This window comes from Molothrus ater, chromosome 2, assembly GCF_012460135.2.
Source record: "Molothrus ater isolate BHLD 08-10-18 breed brown headed cowbird chromosome 2, BPBGC_Mater_1.1, whole genome shotgun sequence".
Classification (NCBI taxonomy): domain Eukaryota; kingdom Metazoa; phylum Chordata; class Aves; order Passeriformes; family Icteridae; genus Molothrus; species Molothrus ater.
The window spans coordinates 64,052,677-64,079,196 of NC_050479.2; the positions used below are offsets into that span (position 1 = coordinate 64,052,677).

Genomic DNA, 26,520 nt, shown 5'->3' on the forward strand with positions numbered 1-26,520 from the left:
TTGGTTTGTATTGTTATTAATTTTTGTTAATGTTTTCTTAAGGAGTATGAATGGAAAAGTTTCCCTTACAATGTTAGATTTTTTAAAAACTTACAGAAATGCTGGTTTTATCAATAGATCTATACTGTGTTTTGTTCTGAGATTACAAGGATTTTAAAAGAGCTGTTTCATGTTCTGTTTTTCTTTTTAAATGTTCCTTTGGAATGGAATATCACAGTAGACAGCAAACTGTCCACATTTGGGGAATAGGAGTTTTAATTTTCAATCTTCAGTAATCCATTGTATCTACTGAAACAACTTAGGAAACTAAACCATGTTTTAAGGCTGGAGCTTTTGGGGTTAGTCTGGTTATATTTCAGTAGCTATTGTTTCCAATAACCACAATAATTATCAGTGAATACCTCTCCTAGTAAAAGGTCAAGAAATGCCAGTCCATACCTTTTCTAATTAGAGTCTGGTGTTCACTAATGTGATGTTTTCAGAAACCTATTTATCCTTTTCAAACCTCTAAAGGACACTGTTTTTGACAGGCATTCTTATAAAAGTAACAAATACATGTGGCAATTTATTCTTATATACTTTTTTGCTGTTAGACTAAGAGGTGGTATGATATTATATGGTATCATATATTATGTACTAAGCATTATGTTTCTGTATAGAAGCCTCTGACATTTTAGGTTGCCATTTCTCACATACATTTTAAAATATGTTCTTACTCATATATTTTGAGTTTTATACCTTGAAGGGTAATTTAAATCTCTAAATGGAGGCTCTGGGGATCACTTTGTAACATTTGAATTTTAAGGTATGAAGAGAATCTTGATTTTTGCAGAGCATGGCTAACATGAATGTTTCATGAATGTCTGGTGTGTTGTAAAATTAAGCTAGAATGCCTGCATTTTTTCTTACCTTGTAAAAACTGAAGAAAAATATCCAATGATGATAAAACATTTATATGTGAATCTTAAATAAGATTGCTGCAGTCTGACTGTACAGGTGTTGATATCCAAATTTGTGATTCCTCTGCAGTCACCAAAGTTTAATGCAGCTAAGTTTCATATTTAAATGTTGTGGCACTAAAGAGAGTGAGCTGAGGTATTTTCTTCTGTATATGCAAAACAACATAGGCATGAGAACAACTTTCTTGATGAGTTCTTCCAGGAAAATGCTGAAAATTTTGTAAGAGAGGAATGCATTTCTTGGCAGTATTTCAGAAAGCCTGTTGGCTGTGACAGCCCACTGAAGGTCTGGGCAAAAATGCTCATAAAGTTAAAAAAGAAAAAAGAAGAAAAATGGAAGCTGTTCTTTGTGGCTTTCTCCAATATGCCAGATGTGTTGCAAAATTAGAGGAGGTCTTTGGATAGGAACATGTCATGGAGAACCTCCATGGGTTGTCCTGGGGGGAAACCCAAAAGCTCAGATTCCCCAAATATTAGAAAGCAAAGGATTCCAGTGAGTGTCCACTAACATCAGTGGAGAGATGGTGCAGCTGACCACTCTCCTAACTAGAATCACCTTCTTCCTAGCCTGTCTGGGAAGGTTTTTCGTAGGATCATAGAATGGTTTGGGTTGAAAGGGGCCATAAAGATCAGTAAGTTCCAACCCCCCTGCCATGGGCAGGGACACCTTCCACTAGACCAGGTTCTCAAAGCCCCATCCAATCTGGCCTTGGACATTTCCAGAAATGTGCCATTCACAGCTTCTCTGAACAACTTGGGCCATTGTCTCACTGCACACACCTGCACAATTGCAGTGAACAGTTTTCTGACAGTGCAAGGCTGGAAAAAGAAAAAACCCAAAGAGATTCCCCACTGTTTTCAGGGCACCAGTGACCTGGGGCTGCCTGCTGCTCCACAGCACAGTGCCTCCCACCACCCCCCTCCAAAAAAGACATGCTCCTGGATTCTGCACTCTCACACCAGGTGCTGGTGAAGGAGTGTAGCACCCTATCTGTCTGGTCCCTGGGCCTATGGTGGAGATCTGGAGTTCTGGGGAAACATTGCAAAAGTGAGGTGCTCTGTGAGCTGCTGTCAGTCACAGGATCCTGGAGTTCCATTGCTCCACACAGTGTTAGGCACTTTCATGCCCCTCTTGCTACATTTGCCTCCAACCAGAACACTGGATCTGGGCTTACCAGTGGCCTCACTGGGTCCAAAGTCCAGCTGGCACACAGCAAGGAGGAAAGAGCCACGTTTTCAACATGCTGTATGGGAGAATATGCAGGGAAGAGCATTATAGTCCTTTGGGTAGGTATATCAAGATCCAACAGAGATGCACCTTCCTCACATGGTCCAGCAGAACTGCCTCCACAATCCTATCCCTGCAGTACACCTTTCTCACATGGCCATACTGAGTTTTTTGGGTTTGGCACAAGCATCTTGGTAAAACCCTGGGCAAGGAAAAATTAAAATTAAAAGGGAACAGGTGGTTTTGTTGGGTATGGTGGCCTTCTAGAGGTTCATTTGCTAAAAGTCTTACTTGGAAAAAGTTTTGCTTAGAGTTTTCAAGTAAGACCTTAATGTTCTTCAAAAGTATTTTAGGGGGAGTAAGTACTTTTATTTAGCGTACAAAGTGGCTAAATAGTGACAGTAAGTAGCTTTAGCTGAATCATGCTGGCTAGTTTTGTGTTTGCTAGCTTTGTAAATGGTCAGTAGTGCCCTTGTTCAGTGACTAGTGGGCTGTTGATCATCTCCCACAACAAGGCATTATTATAAATAGCTGAGGCTGCTGTAGTGATTAAAGAACATTTATTGTGTCTTGAAAGGCCATGAATATGTTGGCCAAATGATCTTCTGGTGACAGAGAGCAACAGCACATGGATAGGCTGTGCTTTGGTCTTGGTAAGGGTGTGCAGCCAGGTCTGGTGGCTTATGGAGCCTGGCCTTGGTCATGTACATGGCTGGACATGCACTGTGGAAGTTTTGCTGCAACACTGTGTCTGGAGTTGTGAAATATTATTTCTTTAAAGAAATCTGAATGCAGAGATGGGAGATGTGACACAGGATTAGTCAGGACTCTGGGGTGGGTCTTGTGGCATTGGCCTCCTGCAGGCACTGACTCATTCCCTTGCACAAGGAGTAGTGCAAGCATTTGATCAGTGCCATTTGGGATGCCCTAGGAAATATTTTTTTTTCATTGTGTGTCTGTCTCCCATATCATCATTCCCATTCTTCAGTCACAATACCAGCTGCAGGTATAGACAATCTCTGCTCTCTCCCTAGGCAGCTCCTCCCACATTCTTCCAAGAAACCTTTCCCTCCCCTCAGCAGCCTTGGATTCCAGCCCCCTCCAGCCCCTCACAGGCTGGTCCATATGGCTGTTGGTGCTTCCAATTCTTTACGGCTTCTCCAGCCTGCTTCTTGTAGCTGGACCATTTTGCTGTACTCCCTCTGAACGAGATAACAGCTCCTGGTTCAGTGTTTTGGTTTTTATTTATTTATTTGACACACCCTTTTTCTACCTAGCCAGATTTGCAGGCCTGCTTCTGCCCCATGTTTTGTGCAGCCTGCCTGGTTCAAGGGTGCCCCTCTGGCCCTCTGCTTTCAGGCTAGCTCATACATGCCCTTATTTCTGCTTTCCTGTAAGCACAGCCTCTTCACTTGTGCTTTTCTTGCTCCTGCTAAGCTTTTTTTTCTTTCTGGCAATTTCCACCTCTGTTTTGGTGTTTGCTCATACTTTTTACTGTTGTAACCCCTCAGAACAGCTTCTTGCCCAACACTGTGTGGCTGTGCACTGGCCATGCTTCTCAGACTTTTGCCTTTATGCACAGCACTGACCCTCCATTTCCTTTGCTGACATCTTGCTGTGCACCTCCTGGCTGCAGCTTCTTTTTTCTGGGCGCAGCCTTTCCATCCTCTCTCCAACCTGCTCTTGCATAGTGCTTGCTGCTGCTTTCTCATAGAGGAGAGCAGCCATCCTGCTCCCTCTGCCCTCCAGCTGCACATGGACCTGTGCCCTTCTCCTCTCTGCTCCTTCTCTCCCTTCTTGTACAGCATGATTTTTCTCCACAAATGGCTCTCTTCTCATTCTGGCTTACACAGATCTGCTCTTGCCTGGTGCCTGGTGAGAGTTTTCCTGTGCTGTGACCACATTCACACTTCATCCCCCATCTCCATCCTGCTGTTTGAGCAGTTTTGGAATTGTTTGCTCCACATTTTTTCTGCAGAAAAATGGTGATCAAATCTTCAATACGTAAAGGACCAGCTTTTTATTTGCTGCTTCAAGATGCTGAACCTGTGTTAATCCTAGGGCCCAGACCCCTTCCTTGCTTTTCTATCACCTTCCAATCTACTGATATTTTGCTTCTTTAAGCCTTACAGGAGTCCAGTTCCCTCTTAACAACAAGTAACTTTCTATTTTCATTTGTCTTCTCTTTGCTCTTTTACTTAGATGATCTGCACTATACACTTTCACTTGTTTCAGATATATCTGCCATTAGCACATGTCTGGTTGCACCAGCTAATATGCACAGGTGGACAACAGAGTGCTAAATTAAGAGCTCCTTTTAGGGAGGGAGGATAAGCAAAGCTGTCATGTACACCCCATCCACCTCTTGGCAAGTACCATCTTTTAATGTCTGCTCCTTACTTGCCTCAGCATCCACAGGCACTACTTCTATCAAAAATTACAAGCCCCATCTTTTAGAAGTTTTAGGAGGTAGAAGGAGATTTAGGAGAGATGGGTGGTGCCAGCTATGCTCACAACCAATATAAACCATAAGAAGCTGTCACTAGCAGTAGCATTTGCCACATGCTGAGAAAAAATTCCTGGAGAGGCCTTGAGCAGTCTGATCTCAGCCAGCTTTGCACATCCTGTGGAAATATATGGGTGTGTCTGTGGCATTGATGGTTCTGGAAGCTCCTGGAACATTTGTGAGCCCATGAGGTGCCTGTGGCAGCAGTCATGTCCCTCTCTAAGTGCAGCACTGCACTGGCTGGTGCAGGTGTTCCCAGAGAGACCAACAAATGGGTACAGATAAGTATGAGCCACCCAGGGGCCACTGAATTTCTTCCCAGAGAAAGCAAGGGTAGAGAGGAGATGGGATCTATTTGAAATAGTTCAAATGACTCCTGCATGGTCCCCATTCTTTTATCTGGAATGTAAAAGTGTGTGGAAATGACAGCAAAAATCAGAGGTCTTCTAATGGGCAAGGGTGAAAGCATCTGGGGACAGTTCACACATGACACTTTGGTTTAGCTGCAGTCACCATTAGGGCAAGCTGTGTCAATACATCTATTGATTTTTCTGCTCAGGGAATCTCAGTCTGAAAAAGAAGTGTGGATCAGAGCTGGTGTTGGCTCTTGGGAGCCTCCTCTTCTTTCCTTCAGGTAGCTCTCCCTTGTGGCGTTTAAACACAGCTCTCATATATGCCGCATACTTGTGTAGGGCAGACAGCAGTCTTCCCGTACTGTTCTGAGGTGATTCTCTGCATTTCAGATGGAGGCTTGGGGCTGGTATTGAAGCTTCTAAACATATTCAGTCTTTTTTTGTGTCGGCTTTTGCACAAACAAATACGAGCAGTCTGTTTTGTATGACATATGTTGCTGTGTCTTAGAACAGTAATAAGCCGGTAGAGCTCTAGATTGAGGAGTATGGCTTTCACCATTAAGTTACAGTTGGGAATAGTTCTGTATGTCTTTCTAGCCACTTGTTTTATTAGAATATCAGCCCAATCAGCACTTCATGACCAAGCCCACTGGTCACTCATACAAAAAGCAAGCATATGTTCCCTTGTTTTAATGAAAACCTTTTGATGGCTTTATTTTGTTAGCATTAGAAACTTATTTCTTCAGCAGTTTTATGCATCTACTACAGCTGTGATATTTTCTTTTATTTCAATTTTATTCTAGTAACCTTTTAATGCTGAAACTTCCCTTTGGTGCAGCATTGTGCTTGTACTGTAACTCATTGTTCTGTTGGTGTACAAGAGCCTGGATCCACCAAAACTTCACAGCAAGAGGTGCAGCATTGTACCTGTGCTGTAACTCATTGTTCTGCTGGAGTACCACAGCCTGGATCCACCAAAACTTCACAGCAAGAGGAGCAGCTGTGTAGGCATTTTCACTGCTCTCAAAAAACTAGCTCAAAAGAGGTTTAAATGGAACCCCAAGTCCATCCCACAGAGGCAGCTTTCTTAGTGATGATACAATGATGGAGGGAAGACTTGTGCTGATGTAGAAGATAAATGACTGCAGTAGGCATGGAAGGAATTAAGTCTTGCTTCCACTCTTTCTCATGCAAATGCTGAACATGCAGAGCAGGGACCTTACAAGCTTCCATAGAAGCTGATGTCAACAGGATTATTAAACACCAGCTGTTTCTGCAGGGAAGTGTGAGTGGAGGAGTTGGGTGCAGTTGGTGTTTGCAATGGTTGTCTGCCCCCATGTTCTTCTCTGCAATGTGATTGTATGTCTGTCTGCTTAACTTTCAGCTCATCAAAGCAGGGTCATCATGATTCTGTTTGTCCTGGAGATGGAGTGGGTGCTGAGCACGGGACAAGACAAACACTTCACGTGGCACTGTTCGGAGAGCGGCCAGCGGCTGGGCGGGTACCGCACCAGCGCGGGCGCCTGCGGCCTGCAGTATCCTTTGCTGAGCCCTCCGTTCTGTTTCTGCTCCTGGGCACTCAAACAGCCCTTTTAGTTTATTTATCTAGCTGTCGTCCACATTTTGTGCCCTGTATGGACTCAGTGCTTTGTGACAGAAACTGTTATTTAAATCCAATTTAAAAAACTGTCAGTTCTCCTTGCTTTGTCTCCTTAATGCGTTGTGGCATATTTAGGTCTAAGCATTTTTGAGCACCACAATGGGTGATCTGCAACCTATTGTGGTCTGCTATTGTAATAAATATGGATAGGACCTTCATTAAAACATGCAGTGCATGCTTTCTTCAGAGAATTAATGGTAACAAAAGTAGGTTGATGATCAGGTCAGAGTGCCTGTGTGTATACATGGAAAAAATTAAATTACTTTAATATAAAATAATGAGCACTTGTCCTTCACTCTGGAACTGCTCACTATGTATTGGGAATTTGGGTTAACTAAAGAGTAAATTACTCCAGAAATGGCACTCAGGTGGCTTATTCACGTAGAGTTGCCTCAGCTGCCTGACAGTAAAAGAAATATTAATTCAGCTTTATTGCAAATGAAAAGGGAAATGGAAAAGTATGTGCTTTTAGGCTGAAAAGAGGGGTTAGCATAAACAGACTTTTTAATGCCCCAGAGTGTATGTGCTATAGATGATGCATGTTTTGCTAGTTCATGAGAAGTGATACTGACTGAAAATTATTGTTTTGAGATGGACTTGCTTTATATTATCTGGTAATTCAGCCAATCTAAATGGCAGAAAGACTGAACTTACTTTCTAATTATTGATAAATATTTTTGAAAGCAAGAATTTCCCTAAATCTCATCAGAGAACAGCCAATTTTGACTGATTAAAACTTTTGGAGGACAATTTAATTTGGGTCATCTGATTATGATAGTGGAGGGCAATGGAAGCAGTGGAAGGGAGAATCACTGGCAAGTACTGCAAAAATATTTGGCATAACCCAGAACATAACATGTTTGGGGTTTTTTGTTCTGCAGTGTCCTGTGTGCTTAAAATCAATACTCCTTTGTATTTTGTATAATTTTGGGTAGGGCGAGAGTGGATACCATCCAACTCTAGCACTTAAGTTACAAAGCCTGAGGAGACACTCTTATGTTCATGGTGAAGGGCTACTTCAATGGTGTTTCATAACAAAACCATGAATTGTGTCATAGAATAGTCTCGTTTTTTCTCACCCAGGGATACTGCATTATTAGTATGAACAGGTATGAGCATTATTAAGATGAACAGGTGCCTGAAAGTACACTCTGAATACCTCCTTGAGACTGGAGCACTATTCACAAGATTGCAGTATACTCATGTCAAAAGAATTAGCAAGTCATGAAAGGAATGCAGAGCTCATGTAAATAATATGTTTTCCTCAGCATCTATCCTTCAGATTTGATGTGGAAACCCGGCATGTGTTTGTTGGTGACCATTCTGGGCAAGTGACCATCCTCAAACTAGAGCAAGAGTCCTGCAGCCTTGTCACCACATTTAAGGGACACACAGGTAAGGCCTCAGGAGGAGACCCAGAGAGGTGCTCGGGAAGGTCTTCATGTGTGCTCAGCATCATGATGGTTTGACTGTCCTGTGATACACTAGGATGGCTTGTGTCAGTGCTTCGTGTGGAAGGGACATAGCTCTGAAACTGTTCCAGCAGTTCAGGGAAGCTGTATTGGTAAAAACAAGAGTGATCAGAGCTCTGAGCAGAACACATCTATGGCAGAAAATGCCACAGTCAGAAGAAGATGCCACAATCTGTAGAATCTATGGCAGGAAATGCCACAATCTGCTAATTAAAGCAGAGTGAGTCTTGAACAAATTGTAATATTTCAGGGTGGGAGAAAGGATGCTGCTCAAGACAAGATCTGTATTGACAGACACTTCGTCCCAAGTGGAATAGGCACAGCTTGGAGGCACTAAATGCTTGTTTCACTGCTGGGACTTGCCCCCCATCACCCTTTGAAAAGAGCAACCCTGGATATGATCCTACCATCTGACAGAAGAAATGCTGTCATTCCTCAGCATTTTTTCTTCATATCCCTCCTCTCTAACTAAGTGCTAATAATTCAAGATAGCACAATGTAGTTCGGTCCTTGTGCCGTGGGACTGAGAAGATGCCCATAGCATTCCACACTTGTTTCTTCTGGAAATTATGGAGATGGAAAGTTGTGTAGTCCCACTGTGACCATTCTTCTTCCACACTTTACTGCTCAATGGATTCACCTATGCAAACAGCAGTGAAGCCCTGTGCCTACAGAAGAGCAGGATGGGGTTTCAGTAGTTTTTCTAGACTGTTAGTTTTCCACAGGAAGGCACATGGTTGCACAGTCTTTGCCAAAGAGATATGCATTTTAATCACTCCATGTTCTTTGTTGTATCTTTACATTTAGCTACCTTCCAATCTTCCACTTCCTGTAATAAAATGACTGATGTGTGTGTTCCTATTGCAGGTGGTGTCACTGCTCTCTGCTGGGACCCAATACAGCGAGTTTTATTCTCAGGCAGTTCTGATCATTCCATTATAATGTGGGATATTGGAGGAAGGAAAGGAACAGCCATCGAGCTGCAAGGACATAAGTATGTTCAAAGCCCTTCCTCCTGCTTTTATAGGAGAATAGCTAAATGCAGAAGCCACATCTGGAAACAAACAGCCCAAAGGTTACAGTCTTCACAAGCCTCAAGCTTGTATGTGTGACTCCCTGGAGTCCATATACAACAGGAATAATTTGCTTATAGTAAGTTTTCCAGTGTTAGGCCCACAGGCTGTTTTAAGAGTCTGCAGAGGGTGGTGAAGGAAAGCACAACATCCGTAGTCCTGAAAGCGTTATGCCAGAGCCTGTGCCTGTGTTGGAAAGAGGAGGCTCCTCAAATGAGCAGGGAAATTCTTGGGTTTTAGGTGTCAAGGTCTTTCCTTCCCCTAGAGGGAGCATCGGGCTTGGACAATTAATCCCTTTTTCCTCTGTGCTCTTTCACCTACAGCCTGAATTCAAAGTGATGTGCTTTTACCTTTAATCATAGCTGCCTTCACATCTCCTCAGTGCAAAGAGGCATCATCTTTGCAAGTACATTTGCACAGCCATTGATGTCTTTGAAGAAGGGTAAGCCCATGCTGGGCATTGATTATGCATCAGAACGGCTCTAGTGACAATGACTCCTCACCTTTTAACTCTGGCAAGGCAACAAGTTGGTTTTAGAGTATTGGGACTGCATATATGTGGGGCTTGCATGCCAGGCTCAGGTCTGGAGAGACAAAATCCCATGGTGGTTTTGAGCTAACAGTTTCTTACATATTTATGCATTTCTTTTGAGTGATGCTGCACTCTGCTGAGTGATTGGGATGCCTCTGGGATTTCAGAGCACTGCAGAGCTCTAACTGAAATTACCAGATCAACCTCATACTCTACCGGTGGTGCTTGCTAATGCAACACCACTTGATTTATTGCTGTGGAAATTGGTTCTAATATGAAATTAGCCTCTGGACCTTAATCTGTAAGATGGCTGTCAGCTAGAGCTGTACAACACAGCATCCTGCACATCCTCATGGTGTCTCTGGTGTCTGCCGGCAGGCACTGTGAAGGGTGGCCCTGTTGTTCCAAGCTCTCCCATGAATGCATTCCCCTCTTCAGGTTCAGCCATAGGCACAAATAAATGTGTTAGCATACAAGTCCTTTTGGCAGACAAGACCAGTGGTGATAGCAAAGGAAACCAAATCTTGTGGATGATTTCCAGTCACAGTATGTTCAGTTCCTGTGTCTTCACAACCTTGTTTTTTCCATAGTAGTGTTGTACAGTCTTTGTTTCCCAGGTTGTAAACAGCCTGAGATGAGGCCTGAATTTATTCTTTTATGAAGGACTGAGCCCATCTTTGGGAGTTTAAGCTGAGTTGTTCCTCCCATGTTGTTTTTTCATTAAAAGAAGAAACAGAAGCACCTAAATTTCCACCTTACTGTGAGAAGGTTTAGGAACAATTTAGTGTCATTCCTACCTTATTTTTCAAACTCCTTATGCTTGTTAGTGTCAAAAGAAAATCTTCAGTAGTTTTTCAGTGATTCATTTCTAGATGTTGCAGGGATTTACAAAACAAAGCTGTTACTGACATTCTGCCAAGAAGGTATCTTACCAGGGCTGTGTTTATGCATCCAGATGCGTCCACTGCTTCCCAGTGCAGCTGGGACCTCCTATCCCAGGAAGAGAAAAAACAGTTATCAGAACAGGTCTTTGCTTTTGTGGATGCTGCCCAGATGAGCAACACTCTCTTTCTGGTCCCAGTTTGACAGCAAAGACTGATTTGCATCTGATGGATGCCATGTGCAATGAGTGGTGGAGGGAAACATATGGGCAAACACATGGTTTGTACTGCTTTATTGATATTCTGTGCTCACTTGTGCAGTAGCCATAGGTGGTTGATTGCTAACTGTCTTGTTTCTTTCCCAGTGATAAAGTTCAGTCTCTCTCCTATGCTCACCACACTCGGCAGCTCATCTCCTGTGGTGCAGACGGGGGAATCGTCGTCTGGAACATGGATGTTGAGAGGCAGGAGGTAGATGCTTAGTTCTTGTCAGTTTGGTCTGAAGCAGTCCTGGGAAGAAGGAGACCTTCTAAAATGTGCAGCTTTCAACCTAAACAAGATCATTCCAAGCTTTAAAAATGTTTCTGGATGTGCTCCAGTTGTTATAAAGCAATTATGCTGTGCCTTTGATAATATGGTACAGGAGAAATCGGCTGGCAGAAATTTGTATTAAATAGGCTGCTAAATGGCTCTTGCTCATTACATTACTGCTCTGAAAGATATTCTGTAAGGAGGGTATTGAGATGCTCTACTGTGTTTTTCAGCGTGTCAGGAGAAATATCAGTTCAGATGTAAATGGATGGACTGATTGATTCATTTTGGTTTTAAAAAAGTAAAACAAGAAGGCTCTTGGTCATGTCTGGAAAAACATAACCCAGCATTTTTTTCCTTGATAAGAGGACATTTAACTAAGGTTCCAAGCAATTGGTCTTGCTTCCCTCTGGTGTAACCACATAGAAGTGTGGTAAATGATGGCTTTGCTGATCCAGACAGTAAGATTTCACCCACACATTCCTAATTGCTTTTGTGCTTCATGGCCAACAAATCTGAGCAGGTGCAAAAGCACTCCCCAGGTCTTTGGCACTGTGGGAGCAGCCCCCACTTGGCAATTTCTGAGTCCTGACTCAGAGAGAGGAGAGTGAGCTCTGTGCTGGCTGAGTCAGGCACCAACCCTGCTCAGAAGCTTGGCCAATCCTGGTGCCATGAGTCACAGCAAACCTCTGCCCTTTTCCTGCAGGGAGTAGGTCAGAGGAAGGCTTTTGGCAGCATGGGCTTTCAGCAGCTTGCTGGTTCTCAAGAGTTGTGGCTTGCATTGGATTGAGTGTGTCTCCCTTGAGGAAGAAAAAACACTAAGTGGAAAACCTGATTTTAAAAAACTACTGAAGTAGGCATAGGCAGAAACTGAGCTCCCTTTTTAATGCGAATTAGCATTCCAGTTGACTCTCTTTAATTGCTAATCCAGGGCCCAAATATGTCATCAGCTCCTAAATTGAAACGAAAGCAGAGCAGTTTCCTCCTTCCCAACAGATGTTTCCTTTTTGCTGCAATTCAAACATCCAGAAATGAAAACCTTTATTTATTTGCTGCCTTCAAAAGGCTGCAGTAAGGGTTAAGATTGGCTTGTCACCAAATAGGCAGTGAGAAGCTGGTTTAAAATATAGAGGAGGAATATTATTAGCTAAATAAAGGCCAAGCAGCAGGTGCTAATGGTGCACAGCTTTCCCAGACTATGGCTATGTGGGCTTGTTCTTGTTATCAGCAGCACAGCAGGGTGTTCTTGGTGCTAAACCACCCCCAAAACATGAATCTTTGAGATTTTAATATCAAACCTTGGTTTCTGGTCCTAGATCACTTTCTTTTGCATTTTGGCTTTTGTATCTTTGCTCTTATTTTTAAGGATTTTCTCCATGTGATCCATGCTCAGTACTCATTTTGTTGCTATCAGATTTTCCCACATTACTGAGATTGTGTTAGAGTCACTTAAGCCATTTTAGCCCTTGATTCTTTATTTTCAACTCAACTTTTAAAAAGCTGTAAGAAGGTGTTTGAAAGGTTCTATAAGCTGTCTTTCTGTTTGACTACAAAGTGGTTGTCACAAACAAAATGTTTTCTTCATCTGTAGTGTTCAAATGCCCAAGAGATGGAAAGTTATACACAGAGATGTGAATCTGTAGGCATTAAAAGGAAAGACTGTTGTGGGTTGAAAAGACAAGGCTTTTCCCCAGCAGAATGAACTGCCTTCAAATAACTGGCAGAAGAATATGAAACAGATGATTGCTTTATTGCTGGGAGTCAAAGCTATCCTGGGAGCTGAGGGTCTCAATCCATCCTTAACTTACCTTTGCCTGGCTTTTCTATTGTTTTTAGTTCTTTATCTCAGCTGTGTTTCTTGCCATTTTAACTTGCAGCATGTGAGAAACCAGTGGCTCTGACAAGACAACTGCAGTTTGCTAATAGCACTTCCTCACAAAGTGTTAAACAATATTTAGTGTTTATTTAACCTCATGGGTTGATGAGGGAAAAGAGCTTGGGTTTGGTTTGGGTCTTAGGCTGATTCAGGTGAATCACATCCTTCTGATCCTTGTGTGTGATTTGTAGCACGGGCACCTCTGACAGCAGGAACTCCTCTTAGGGTGTTAAAGAAAGAAAGAATGTGAAAACCTCCGACAACATCAGCACTTCCCATAACTTCCCTTTCCCTTCAGATTATTTGCTTGGCTGTTGGAAATACTGATTGACCCCAGCTCCCACCAGAGGCAATAGCAGATGGTAAATGCTGTCCAGACAGGACAGAACAAAATATTTTTATATAAAATAGAGTTGTTTCTGTGGTCTTATTATCAAACTCTTTTTCATGATTGGGATGAGAACTGTTCCTTCCATGTCCTTCAAAGCTAAGCCAGAAAAGACATCCCAGGGAACAAATATCATCTTGTCATCATCAACAACTGTCAAGATGGCATCTTGAGAAAATGGAGATATTAAATCAAGCTTAACTGGCCATATTGCCACACCACAACACATCTTTTTTTCCTGCCTCTAGGCTCCCTTGGAAATTTTTCTACTTGTTGCTCACTTTGTGTTTATGTGTGTGTTGCAGACCCCGGAGTGGCTGGATAGTGACTCCTGTCAAAAATGTGACCAGCCTTTCTTCTGGAACTTTAAGCAGATGTGGGACAGTAAGAAAATAGGCCTCAGGCAGGTTTGTATGTGCCCTTCACTCTGTTAACATGGTGCTATTAAGCTTTTCTTTCATAATGGAGTCTAGTAACCTTTTTTGCCCCCTAAAGCTTTGAGGATTTGCATTTTGTTCTTCCACTAAGTGCTCAGGGGTGGGACAGTGGGTTCCCCTCTGTGGCTTGATTTTGTGGTTGAAAGGAGCACACTGGGTTTTTTTTCCAATCAATGGAAATGCATGAAATACATGAAATAGGCCTTCTTGAGCTGAGTATATCTGGAGCCTTCCATGACTTTAGCCATGGGGGACTTTGCTCATTGTTAGTCAAATAAGTTACAGAAAGAAATTTACAGCTGATTTTTGGAGATTGTGCTGGAACCAAAGCTGTTTTCAATGAGATTGGATAAAGATCTCTACCTGCTCAGGCTGTGTTGGGAAAGGCTGCTGTGTTTTCCTGCCTAGCAGGAGAGGGCTGCAGATTGCAGACTTTTACTGGAGGGGTGTAGAGGTGCTGCAAGTGCTCATGGAACTTGAGAAATGGGTGTCTGGGGCAGAGCTGAGCTGCGCCGTGTCTTGCTGGAGTGAGATGGGAGAGCCAGCAGACCTGAGCAGGGACCCGGTCTGGGTTTGTGGCCTGAGAAGTCTTTGTGCCTGTTGTGTCGTGCAGCATCACTGCCGGAAGTGCGGGAAAGCCGTGTGCGGGAAGTGCAGCTCCAAGCGCTCCTCCATCCCCCTGATGGGCTTCGAGTTTGAAGTGAGGGTCTGCGACAGCTGCCACGAGTCCATCACGGACGAGGAGTGAGTGTGGGCACTGAGCTGCACCGCACTGCAGCAGGGGGAGCTCCTGCCGCTGGAAGGGCCTGGGGGGCTGCAAGGCTCCAGGAGGGAGCAGCCTCGCACGGTGGTCCCTGGGCTTTCTCAGCAGGATAAGGAGGAGATCAAGCCAGAAGGGATAGAGAGCCCCTCGCCCCTGTTCCTTTCATGCCAGAAAGATCTCAAAGTGCTGTTTAAAGAGTGATTGCTGAATTAATGGCTTACAGCAGCAGTCAAATATTTTTTCCCCAATAGAGACCATTTTGGGAGGAAATCCTGCAATTACAGTTCTTGCTGATTTTGGATTTCTTTCTTCAGGAGAGCACCTACAGCTACTTTCCATGACAGTAAGCACAACATTGTTCACGTACACTTCGATGCCACCAGGGGATGGCTGCTGACCTCGGGGACAGACAAGGTCATTAAGGTAGGAGCAAAGAATGTGCTCCAGCTCCTGTACTTCATTTCCCTTCCCTCTTCCATGTGGCTGCAGGATGTCATACCCACCTTCTTCCACCCAGAGACTTCTCACTTGAGATTGGGATTGGGATTGGGATTGGGATTGGGATTCCTGCCCAATAAGGACCAAGGAGGTCTTGATCTATGAGGTTATTGCCTGAAGGGGCTGGGACAAGTGCTCACTGTAGCTTTTCCTTGAGGAAGACCAACTGTTTTTCAACATGCCAAATCTCAGTGTGGCTAGATAAAGAAATAGCTGAAATAATGACTAAGTTATAACAGTTTAGGTAATTTAAAAAAACAAAACCCTCACAGTGTGTTATGACTGTTCTGATCATTGAAGTTAGTAATGTAGTGGGAGTTTGTTTTGGTTTCTTTTAAGGCCAGATATGAACCTGGCTCATACAGGTGAAAGCTGGTGACATACAGAATGTCATTTTGTCAACCTCCACCACTCTGACATAAGTGCTGGAAAATTAAATCAAACTTCTTCAGACTTGTGGCATCCACCTCTAACCATGTTGCGCCTCTTAATTAAAGAGGCGTAAATTATATTATATAAAGATTCTATTTTTACTATTATTCATTATGTTGTTTTATTTTATTGTATTAACAGTTGTGGGATATGACACCAGTAGTGTCTTGATGTTGCATCAGTGGAACTTGAAAGGTGATATTTACAGAAGAAACGGATTTCCTAACCCCAATTATACTGCAGAAGATAGATAACACTGGGCACATATGGCTGATGAGAAAGGAACTAATGTGTTTACAACAACTTTATGTCCTCTGCTTGATCCAGGCTGAACATTTGCACGAAGACTCTTTCCACTTCTTCTCAAAATATACAAGAAGGTATTTTTTTAACTAACGGTTTGTACGATCTGACTTTGGTTGTCTTGAGTTCGTTTGGAAAAATCTGTGTGCAGTGCAATTTTTAGTTTTTATATTTCAGTATGTCAAGATACTTGCTGCTTTGTACAGAGAGTTCTTGGGTTGTGTCTTCCTCTGTGAGTTTTCGGTGTCAACAGACTGTGTAAGGCAATTGGCTCTCCCTGCAGCCAGTACCTGTTGGTTTGGGATATTTCTGCTGACCATGCTCTCTCCAGAGGAGGAAATCCAGGCATGGTCTCTGGGTGCATCACCGAAGAGCTGATGGACTATTGCAATTCCTAAAAGGGCTCTACCATCTACTTGTCCTAGTGGGCATCATCCAGAGAGCATTCATTGGTCTGTATAATCTTCCTGCCTCTCCCTTTGCTGCACAAGTCGCAGAACCAGGGGTCAGGTTATTCAGCAACTGATTTCTACAGAAAACTGAAATAGTTTTCCAGCTCAGAGCATTCTAAGGAGCACACAGACTTGTTTGAGTTTGATGATGCTGACAGTCTGATTCAAATGAAATTATTGGCAACAGGAACTTTTGGGAGTGTGTGCATGGAGGGGGGCAGATCTAAAACTGGTCTAGATCTGAAAAGTCTGGTTTATCTCTACCTCTACCTCTACCTTGCACAGCAACATTTCAGCATTTATACCTGTCTGTGTTGTTGAAGATGAATTTTGTTCTTCCTGTTTTCCATATGGTTAGTCATATTTATTTTTTTAAATGCTGATGGTTTTTATTAATTTTCTCTATAGACCCAGAAGTGATATTGCTGAATGATGCCCATTGTCCTGTTGTCATACTTTACAGTTTCTCTTAAAAATAAACAGTATTTCAAAACCTGGATTGACCAAAATTACCTTTTTAGAATGACATTGTCAGGGTGAATAACTATAAAAGCCCTTTTTTCCAAAGGGACCTTCTCTGAAGAGCCAACTCTCCATTCCATTAATCCATGTTACTTCTTAGCATGGTACTACTCACACACTTCAAAGAAATCGGTGTAGAGAATTTGCTCTGCAAAGGCTTTCCTGCATCTCCTGTTTCAGCAGGCCTTGTGGTTGTAGCTACTGTGCTTGCACCACATTGGTGGCGCTCAGTCTTGCCCTGTTTTGGACTTCCCTTCTTTCCTCTGCAGTGGGGAGGCCATGACATTTGCCACTTCAGAGCACACTGCTACCTGGAGAAGCCTTGTGGTCTCTTTTGAGAGAGAATGCCAAAAGAAAATAAAGCTTCTCCTTTGTTTGCCCAGCAGCATTTTGCTTTTGAGGGAAAAAAAATATGGTTACCTCAATCCATGGCATTAATTCTGGTCCAGTGAGCTGCTGCAGTAAAGGGTGAGTTGAATTCTGTGTGCACATCACAAGACTGCTATGTATTTTCAGGGAAAATTCTCTTCTTGAACATCTTGTAACCTGTGATGAAGCATTTTGCAGTCATGTTCTCTGAAATAACACCGCCTTGGGTTTCTTGGTCGTGCAGCCTGTTGTTGTTTCCCCTCTAAACAGCATATTTTAAAGCATATTGTCAAACATAATTCACACAGTACTATTATTTTTCCAACTTGAAAGTTGTTTTCTCAGTCTTCCCACGTTCTCTCCTGGAAACTAGATGCTTGTTTCCTTTTGGAATGCTTTTCATTACACCTTGTGCATGTTTTCTGATGACTGAAGCGTTCCTGGCTGTCAAAGCTATGCAAGATGAGCAAGTGGCCTGCCATATTTTATTCCAGCTGGAGAGTATGTACAAAGCTTTGCTGGACTGTGGTGTTCCATATTCCCTTGGGCTCAGGGCCTTTTGGCCAGAGACCTGACTTGTGCTGTGCAGGGAGTGCATCTCATGGTGACAGAAGCACGGGCACACCAAAGTGAATTTCAATTGCTGTTTAGTGCTCGGTTCCTGAGGAGACAGCAGTGGCACCAAGGCTGGGATTCCAGCGTGAATTGTGCTCACACTGACGGAGTCATGGAGTCAGCAAGGTGAGGATCTGCCCCTGGTCAGCACCTACTCCTGAATGCCTAATGTGCAAACAGAGGTGAAGAACTGATTGCAAAGGAGACTGCATTTGAGAACGACTTGTTTGGACTGGTCTGCAATAAACTCGTGGCCACTCCCCCATTGTCTTCCAAGGAGTCGTGGTTTCAATGTTGCTTATATGTGGCTGTGGGGTATGCAAAACTGTTTTGCAGAATTTTCCTAGTTGTTCTTTCTCACTGAATGACCTGCAGGGTTATCTGGATTTAAGTTAAATATCTCCTTATCTTGCAGTTTCAGGACAAGCTGCTCTGGGCTTAGAAAATTATATAAACTTCAAGTGAAGCTGAGGGGGGAAGGAAAATTTGTCCCTTTGCAATGCCCTCAAGAGCTGAAATGTAGACATTTTGAAGAGAAAATAGATGCATCTAATTCAATAATTATTTTACTTTCCAAATGAAACAAGAAGGATTTGACACTGGGAGAGTTAAAATGCCTGCCTTCCTCTTCTGCTGTGTTAGAGTAGCAATCTCAGTTTCTTCTGTCTGCTAGATGCATACAAAAAGGGATCTCTGTTGCTTGGTCCTTTTTTTCCATTTTACTTGCTGAATAAGAAATCTGAGCTATTTTTATGAATTGCACCATGGGAGGAGGGGGTGTTTTGATACAGGTGTGGACTGTGCATAAACTCTTTAATGAAGCCAAGCCCCCTTTCCCTGGGGCTGCTGAAGGGCAATAGCTTTTAGTGATACCTCATGCTGTGACAAGGGACACACAGACCTTGCTAGCTCTCTCTGCTCTACACCTCAGAAAAGGTGATTTCATTTCTCCTTTAGCTGGTGCTTCCTTCTGGGAAGTGACCTCCAGAGCAGCTGCCTGCTGTTCTGGGTTTTTAAATTAGCAGTGTGTGTAGAGCTTAGGCAGGTGATGCGGCAGGTGCTGGTCACATACACAGTGCCTGAGCAGCTTGCTAGAGTCACTTCAGTCCCAGGTGGGGCAATCTGAGCACCAAACTTCAGTCTTTTTAAGCTGAAAATACTTAAGTGAAGGGAAAAGAATGTGGGCATCTGCTTGCAATGTAGCATTGATGGTCCTCCCATCCAACTTAATGTCATGGTTAGATGTTGAAACAGCAGTGGTAGGGCTACAAGTCAGCCAGTGTGCCAGAGGATAATCCTGAGCAGTGACATTGGTGTGCTCAGCTGTGGGCACTCTTGTCTGCAGCTGCTTTTTGCAGCCAAGCCCAGGTGACCTCCCTGCTCTGTCCTCCTGAACTTGAGGCCATCACCTGATGTCAGCATGTGGGCTCTTAGTACCTCAGTAGTGGTTACTGCACATTGCCTGAGGGTGGCATGGGCATCTCCAGTACTGGGAAAGGGAGGGATGTATTCCCTCTGGGGAAATGAAACCACTGTATGGAGTCCAGCAAAGGGACACTGAGATGGTGAAAGGTACTGGAGTATATTTGGGAGAGCTGGGACTGTTCATCTGGAGAAAAGAAGGCTCAGAGGGATCTCATCAGTGTGTATAAATGCTTGAAAGGAGGGTACAAAGAGAATGCACTGGTGTCCAGTGACAGGGCCGGAGGCAATGGGCACAAACAGAAACACAGATTTCCTCTGAATATCAGGAAACAATTTTTACTGCAAGGGTGACTGAGCATGGGCACAGACTGGCCAGGCAGGTAGTTTGTGGGTTCTCCATCTTTGGAGAAAACCCAACTGGACATGACCCTGGGCAACCACCTCTAGGTGACCCTGCTTGAGCAGGACCAGATGACCTTTGAAGGTTCTATCCCACCTCAGCCATTCTATGATTCAAAGTCCATTTAATGCCTGTGTCTACTCTATTGCAGAGAGAAGGAAAGAAATTACTATCTTAAATCTAAACTACTACCAAATTAGTTACTACCAAATTAGCAAATATTACATTTGTCTGGCCTTGCTGTTCCAAACAGGATTTGCATACCAGCAACCAAAGTTCTGTTTTGTAGCACACAGGAAATAGGGCTACAATGTGTGGTTTTACAGGCCATGTCTTTTCCAGGAGACCACAGCGAGCCCATGGGATGTTTTCAATTAGCCCCTAGAAGATGCAACAGTAACAACAAACTTGATCATTTGTTCAGGATGCATTGATGTGCTGAGTCCCTTCAGTGATGACCTCTTATGTAATATTGAGGAAGACAGAGATTTTTCTCTTCAAAATTGCATCGTGTGAATGTTGGCAGGAAATCTTTGCTCCTCAGAAGAAAAAAAATGTCCTTAGTTTGCCAATAACTTGAAGTTCTGGGATTTGAGATTAACTTTCTGTGATCACATGTGACTTTTCACTGCATTTTCCCAGTTTGGGGATTTTCCCTTGTGACCAGTCTTTGGCCATCTCTGAAATTTTGTTTGCTTCAGGACACATTGTACTGCTCAGAAGAGAAAGAGATTGAGTTCAATTGAAATTGCTGCCAAGTAGGGACGTTGAACTCAAACCAAAATGAAAACAAGAGAGCACAGTCCTGGCAAAGTCTGTGCAAAGAGGGGATACCGAGAAAGAATGTTATCATCATACAAACAAAACCTAAAAAAACCAAACAAACCAAACCAAAAAGCACCTACAGTATAGAAATGAATATTCATCAGAGATGTATAAAGCCAAACCAAACCCCCATCCCAGTACTGTAAGCCAGCCAGCAGCCATGGTCCAGATCCAGAAGCCACAAGGAACAAAGAGTTGTTCCAGTCTATGAAGATTTGACTTCAATTTCTTGTTCTTTGGTTCAACTGCCAAATAAAATTTATCTACCTCAAGTAGTTTTTTCAGGACTGCATTAAATAAGCATGAGCACTTCAATATTAAGAGGATGGGGAAAAGACACATTACTACTGAGATGGTACAGAAGAGGTGTCAGGCCTTATGAAGATAGTCTCTCTAGTTATTTGTTCTTTGGATATTAAATAATCTGAATTTATTAAAGGGTTTATCACCTTTATACTTTCATTTTATCACAGGTCAGGGCATCCTTCAGATGTGAAAAACCCATTGCTAACACCCCTATTTTGTCCTGTCCCAAGAAAATTCTGTGGAGTTGCCACGGCCAAGTAATTAAGGAATTTTCACAAATAAACAAATTCACAAACTTCCTTGCTACATCTTTGTCATTAGCACTAGTTTTGGCTGTGGTTTAGCTTTCCAAAGGCTGAGCCTTGTTTCTGACTCTGCTTGGTAAGTTGTCATACTGACCAATACCTCATGGGCTTTGCTTTCTTTTTGATTAGAGGGATTTTATATGAAAAAAAGCTCCTACTGGCTTTTGTTCAGGTCAGTGTTTTATAGGAATGATGCTCAACAATTTGACCATCTTTTCTACCAACTACATTGTAACACTTTCCAGTACTGTTCCATTATGTAAATAAGTGTCTCCGATGTAGCTAAATAAATTGTGGTATCTTAACCCCGCTAAATTAATTTCTGTCAGCTTTTGGCTATTTCTTTTCCTTCTCTATGTGTGTAATGAGAATTTGGTTTACTGAGTTTTGACTGGAATCATTCACCTGCCTGTTTGTGAATTGTCATAAAACTGACAGCTGTTGTATGGACATGTCTTTTGCCCGGACAAATTCTTACCCTGAGTGCCTGGCTGGGTGAGCAGCCCAAAGGAGATGGGGAAATGGTGTCTGGGCAGCAGAGGAATTGCATGATTTTGTGCATCACTCCAAGGCTCCCTGTGGATTCTAAACTGAAAAGTAAAGGGAAGATGCTCAAGATTTTTAACCATCAAAGAAAACGGCACTTCCTGGGACCTCTCTCCCTGAAGTTTGCACAAGTGCAGGTTTTACCACTTTTCTCCTATAATATTTTAATAATATTTTTATCTGTGAAATGGCATTGCTGGTACAGCAAAGGTTTGAGTTGTATCTCCTGGCAGCAGGGTAGAAACCTGTCCTGCTGAAGACCTTTGGCCAGGTTGACACTGTGTCCCTTCGTAAAACTGAGCATTAGCTTGTTTTCAGGGAAAACACACTTCCTTCAGAGGAATACATCATTTTTCTTTATCTGATGGCTCCATCTAGAGAGAGGAACATAAATACTGCCCTACTGCACAAACGGAAGTTCTTGGATTTGATCACTTTTAGTCCCAGAAGTGGGGCTTTTTTTGCACTTTCTCCCTATCAGATTTGGTGCCTTTTCAAAGCCTTTCTCTCATTGTCTAGATCAGTGCTTTTTGGGTGACTGCAGGAATACAGAATTTTCAAGTCATCTTAGTTGCATTTTAAAATTTTCTCCTGTAATCAGTTGCTGGCTCTGCTGCAATGTGCCCAGAATTACCTCTCCTAACAAAGCAAGAGATGGAACCAGAGGCAAACAAGAAATACTGTGAGCTGAGCTAGGGAAGATGCAAAGCTGTGCTCTGCCAGAGTGGAAACTGCCTACCTAAAATGACTGTGGGTGGATGTTGACCAGCACTAGTTTTAGACAAGTATGATCCAGTGTCATGAGATGGGGTGCTTTATTTTTGCAGGGAGGGTGAGAGAGTAACACAGAGGAACTCACAGATTGAACTGCTTCATAGCTGCCCTCCTCCACTGTTCTAGCAGGTTGTTCCCTGAAAGACTCACCAAGTTGAGGAAAACTAGTACTGCTTCAAGTGCCATGGCTTTTAGAAAGGCTTTGTCATTACAAAAATACAAACTAGTGCTTGTACTGACAATTGAAATGGCTGGGACTATCCCCCCACCAAATAAATTTATTTACATTGAGGTTTGTGGGACTGACTTATCAGGCTATAATGAAGGATATACAGAACTCCCTTGGAGCCCAGGCAGTGCACATTCAAAATCTCACCAGAGCCTCCCACAGGAAGGGAAAGGGGTGGCCCTGCTCATACCTTGTTCCCACTGAGTAGAACACAGAAGCTGGAGTGTGTGTTACTGCAAATGCCAACAATTGGTATTGGCAGTTTAGTCCAAAATTGTGAGGTATTTACGGGAGTGCCCCCATTCAAAGGCAAAACAATTTTTTACACCTTTAATCAACAGCAGGTTGATTTAGTTTATTGAGTTTTTTTAAACAATGAATAAAGATGACCCAGAAATTAAACTAAAGAAAAAATGCAGTTTACAAAATTGTTTGATACTGGTTACATTGACCTCCTAAAATTTTCATCCAAGACAAAAAGAGAAGTTGCAGTGGCCCCTGCATCACTGCCCTGCTGCACTGATGATGGGCTGTGCCTTTCCATGAAATGACCAACTCCACATGTGCTCTGTGGTGCTACATTCCTGTGCAAGATCCCTGAGAGCAAAAACTTCCCAAGTAGCTGACTTCACAAAATGAAGAAAAATATGAAGCCATCAGAGTGAGGTCAGAGTCATAAAAGCCTCAAAGCTGCCACAAGAAGTGTTGGGCTGTGCCTGGACTGGAAAGGGTGACAAGAGCAGCTGCTGTGCTTGTCATTCCATTCCCATGAATCAGGTGTGTTCTCAAACTCCCAGTGTGCACTGCTTAACAAGGACCTGTGTCACCTTCATCTTCTGCTCATCTGTCACTGGATGCTGTTTTATTTTGTTCATGAAGTTTTAAAGTGGAAGAGGAGACTGAGGGGAGACCTAATCACAGTCTACAACTTCCTGGTGAGGGGAAGAGGAGGGGCAGGCACTGATCTCTTCTCTGGGGTGACCAGTGACAGGGCCCAAGGCCATGGACTGAAGTTGTGCCAGGGGAGGTTTAGGCTGGATATCAGGAAAAGGTTCTTGACCCAGAGGGTGGCTGGGCACTGGAACAGGCTCCCCAGGGAAGTGATCACAGCAACAGCCAGACAGAGTTGAAGAAGCATTTGGACAGTGCTCTCAGGCACATGGTGTGACTCTTGGGGTGTCCTGTGCAGGGCCAGGAGTTGGACACCATGATCCTTGTGGATCCCTTTGGACTCACCATAATCTGTGAGTCTGTAAATGTATTCACTTACATGAAGGTGCAAGTCACTCTGGATTGCATTAGACAGATCCTCTCACTGGCTTGCAGCCACATGTCTGCTCTCGTGGAATCAGGCTGACATAAAGCAACAGCAGGACCATAATACTAAAGTGTGTGACACTCTGGACTTTGTTTCTACTTGCTGTTCCTGTGGTTTAGTTCTTTTTAAATCAGAAGTGCTCTTAAACCATCACATGTTGCTCTTAGACACTGTGACCAAACTTTGATTAAAGCAGTTTTCTTAACTGGTTTCATTTTTAAGCTGTGACAAAAAATGAAAAATATAGGCTATTGAAATACACTAGTGTAGAATGTGGACTAAAATGTGTTAAATATATACATATATAGTGCACAGTTTTTACTTTTATGAACTATTTAAATACCAGTCATTAAACTTTTCTTCTGTACTGCAGAGCTGAGAAGCAAACTGCTGTAAATACTAAATAATGCAAATGTTTTTATTAGCCTTGCAGCTATTGGGTTAAGAAATGTAGTTAGTATATATGTTTCCAGCCATGCTCTTGTTTTGGGTAACTGTATTTAACAGCTGAAACCATAGAAAATGTTAATACCAGATTTGCAGGAAATAAACCTCTGTACAAGCCTTGCTGTTGTTTTCTTTCACTGTAGTGCAAGAAGGAGTTAAGTTTATAAATGAGGCAATAACTTGAATGCTGACCCAGCCTCTTCAGGAGAAGCTGTGACAGCCTGACTTGTCTCAGCACTTCTTATCATGGGAAAATTTTTGTCAGGGCCTTTTTGAGAGTAAAGTCTTTATTTCTAAGAAGATTGACAATAGGCTGAAAAAAACAGGTTTTTTCCTAAACTGATACTTAATAGGAGATCTTTGAATAATGAGGAAATCCCATCAGCCAGGAGGAAACTAAATTACATAAAGCAGACAGAAGGAGCTCTCCTCTGTCCATCACCAGTCTTTAGCTGCCAGTCACTGCAGAGAGCTCAAATACATCTGTGTTGTATTTGTGTTTAGGTCCTTGGTCCTACCACACTGGTGTGAGCCACATGTGAAACACTGCAGCAGCTTGGCTGGATTCTGGAGGCAGCTAGTTAATAAATACACTCAGTTCAGGAGAAAAGGTGTTACCTTTGTTAATAATAGTCTTGGCTTTGCAGTAAATCTGAAATAATTAAGACAAAATGAGTACCACCAGAAAGTCTTAGTCTGAGCTGATTGTCTTCAGCACTCATAGAAAGATGCAGCACTGTAGGTGGTGCTTCTTAAACTAGATCCAGTAAATCCCTGTGAAAAAGCCCATTTTCCCCTCTACCGATTTACAGTGAGAAACTCTGTGAGTAATTCAAATGTCCACAGATCAGGCAGGATGAATCCTGTTCTCTGTGTCTCTGGAAGTAAACACACCCAGACAAAACACAAGCCTCTCATCAGGAGGTGTATTTTCCTCTAAAACCTGTGCCACACCAGTGCTCCCTTCCCCTCTTAATCCATTCACAAGGATAAAACAATTCCCTTTAATCTCTCACAGAAATGGCAAGCAGATACACGTTAGCATGTTGTTTCCTTTTGTGCCTACAGTCATGCAGCCATTTCTCTGCTGGATCCAGCCATGTCTGGGTGTGTTGTGTTGAAACCTCCTACTTCATGGTATTTTGACATAAATGGGATAATATTTAGCCCTGGCTCCATAAAGTAATGTGGAAGGCATTTGGCAGTGTTCCTAAATTCTTGCTGTTTAAACATGAGGAAGCAGATCACTTCTGCATACCAGCACTAATTTATAGAAACTAAAGGCCGTGAGGAATCCTTCCCTTTAAACTAAGCAGGCTCTGCAAGAGAGTTTCTGCATTCCCAGTTACATGCTTGAGCCCAATCACCCTCACGCAGTGAAGGAAGCCACCAACCTGTCTAACACAGCAGTTAAAAATTGTGTAAAACATTCCCACTTCTTTCCTGAAGTCCTTCACAAAGGCTACTGAAAGTACACTCCTCTGCATTTCTCTGTGCTGAGTGTTTTAAATTAATCTAGGTAACTTTACAAAGTCTCAGGGCTTATTTTAATGCCTCTCAATTTTTCTTCCAATCCAAAGAACACAACCTCAGTGTGTCTTGAGGCAGCAGCTGCATATTCACAATGGGAGAGACTTGGCAGCAGAGAAAAATTACACAGGTGCCACTCTACCACCTCATTATGAGAACACCTGAACTTAATTCATTTTTAACAGGCTTACGGCATCCTACTTCCCCTCAACAGCAGATTACTGTGTAATTAGAAGATTTGTGGTGACACTGTGTCAGCAGAGACACTAAATTCCCAGAGAAGCAGATTTAAACTTCTGGGAGAACTCTTCCAGCACCTCCATTAGTTTCTCTTCATCCTCTGGTGGACTGTGGGTGTATGCTAGGGGTAGGTGTGTAGGGACTGGTTGCCTGTCTGGAAGAAAAAAAGAGAAAAAAACCAACCTTATTGGTACATTTAACTCTCTTATAGCAGAAAGGAGGTTCTTCTGATAGACTCTGTACTGCCCAAACATATCTCATGGTCTTGAAGCCAGGAAAAAATTAACCTTTTAGGTAACTGTAAATAATGCTAGTTAAGCATATC

The 26,520-nt window shown here is 42.9% G+C and overlaps 2 protein-coding genes across 4 annotated transcripts in view; one reads left to right on the forward strand and one right to left on the reverse strand.

The window, feature by feature from the left end:
• Window positions 1-21,439, forward strand: part of WDFY2 (WD repeat and FYVE domain containing 2) — a 63,667-nt gene extending 42,228 nt beyond the window's left edge. The window contains exons 5-12 of the mRNA XM_036379069.2: window positions 6,431-6,581; window positions 7,989-8,101; window positions 9,046-9,172; window positions 11,030-11,135; window positions 13,765-13,866; window positions 14,510-14,640; window positions 14,974-15,082; window positions 15,731-21,439. Coding sequence (XP_036234962.1) covers window positions 6,431-6,581; window positions 7,989-8,101; window positions 9,046-9,172; window positions 11,030-11,135; window positions 13,765-13,866; window positions 14,510-14,640; window positions 14,974-15,082; window positions 15,731-15,760 — 869 coding nt within the window. The 3' untranslated portion in view covers window positions 15,761-21,439. The remainder of the gene's footprint in view (window positions 1-6,430; window positions 6,582-7,988; window positions 8,102-9,045; window positions 9,173-11,029; window positions 11,136-13,764; window positions 13,867-14,509; window positions 14,641-14,973; window positions 15,083-15,730) is intronic.
• Window positions 21,440-22,976: 1,537 nt separating this feature from the next.
• Window positions 22,977-26,520, reverse strand: part of DHRS12 (dehydrogenase/reductase 12) — a 29,499-nt gene continuing 25,955 nt past the window's right edge. For all 3 annotated transcript variants that reach the window (XM_036379263.1, XM_036379183.1, XM_036379302.2), the window contains one exon: window positions 22,977-26,349. In XM_036379263.1, the coding sequence (XP_036235156.1) occupies window positions 26,222-26,349 (128 nt within the window). In that variant the 3' untranslated portion in view covers window positions 22,977-26,221. The remainder of the gene's footprint in view (window positions 26,350-26,520) is intronic.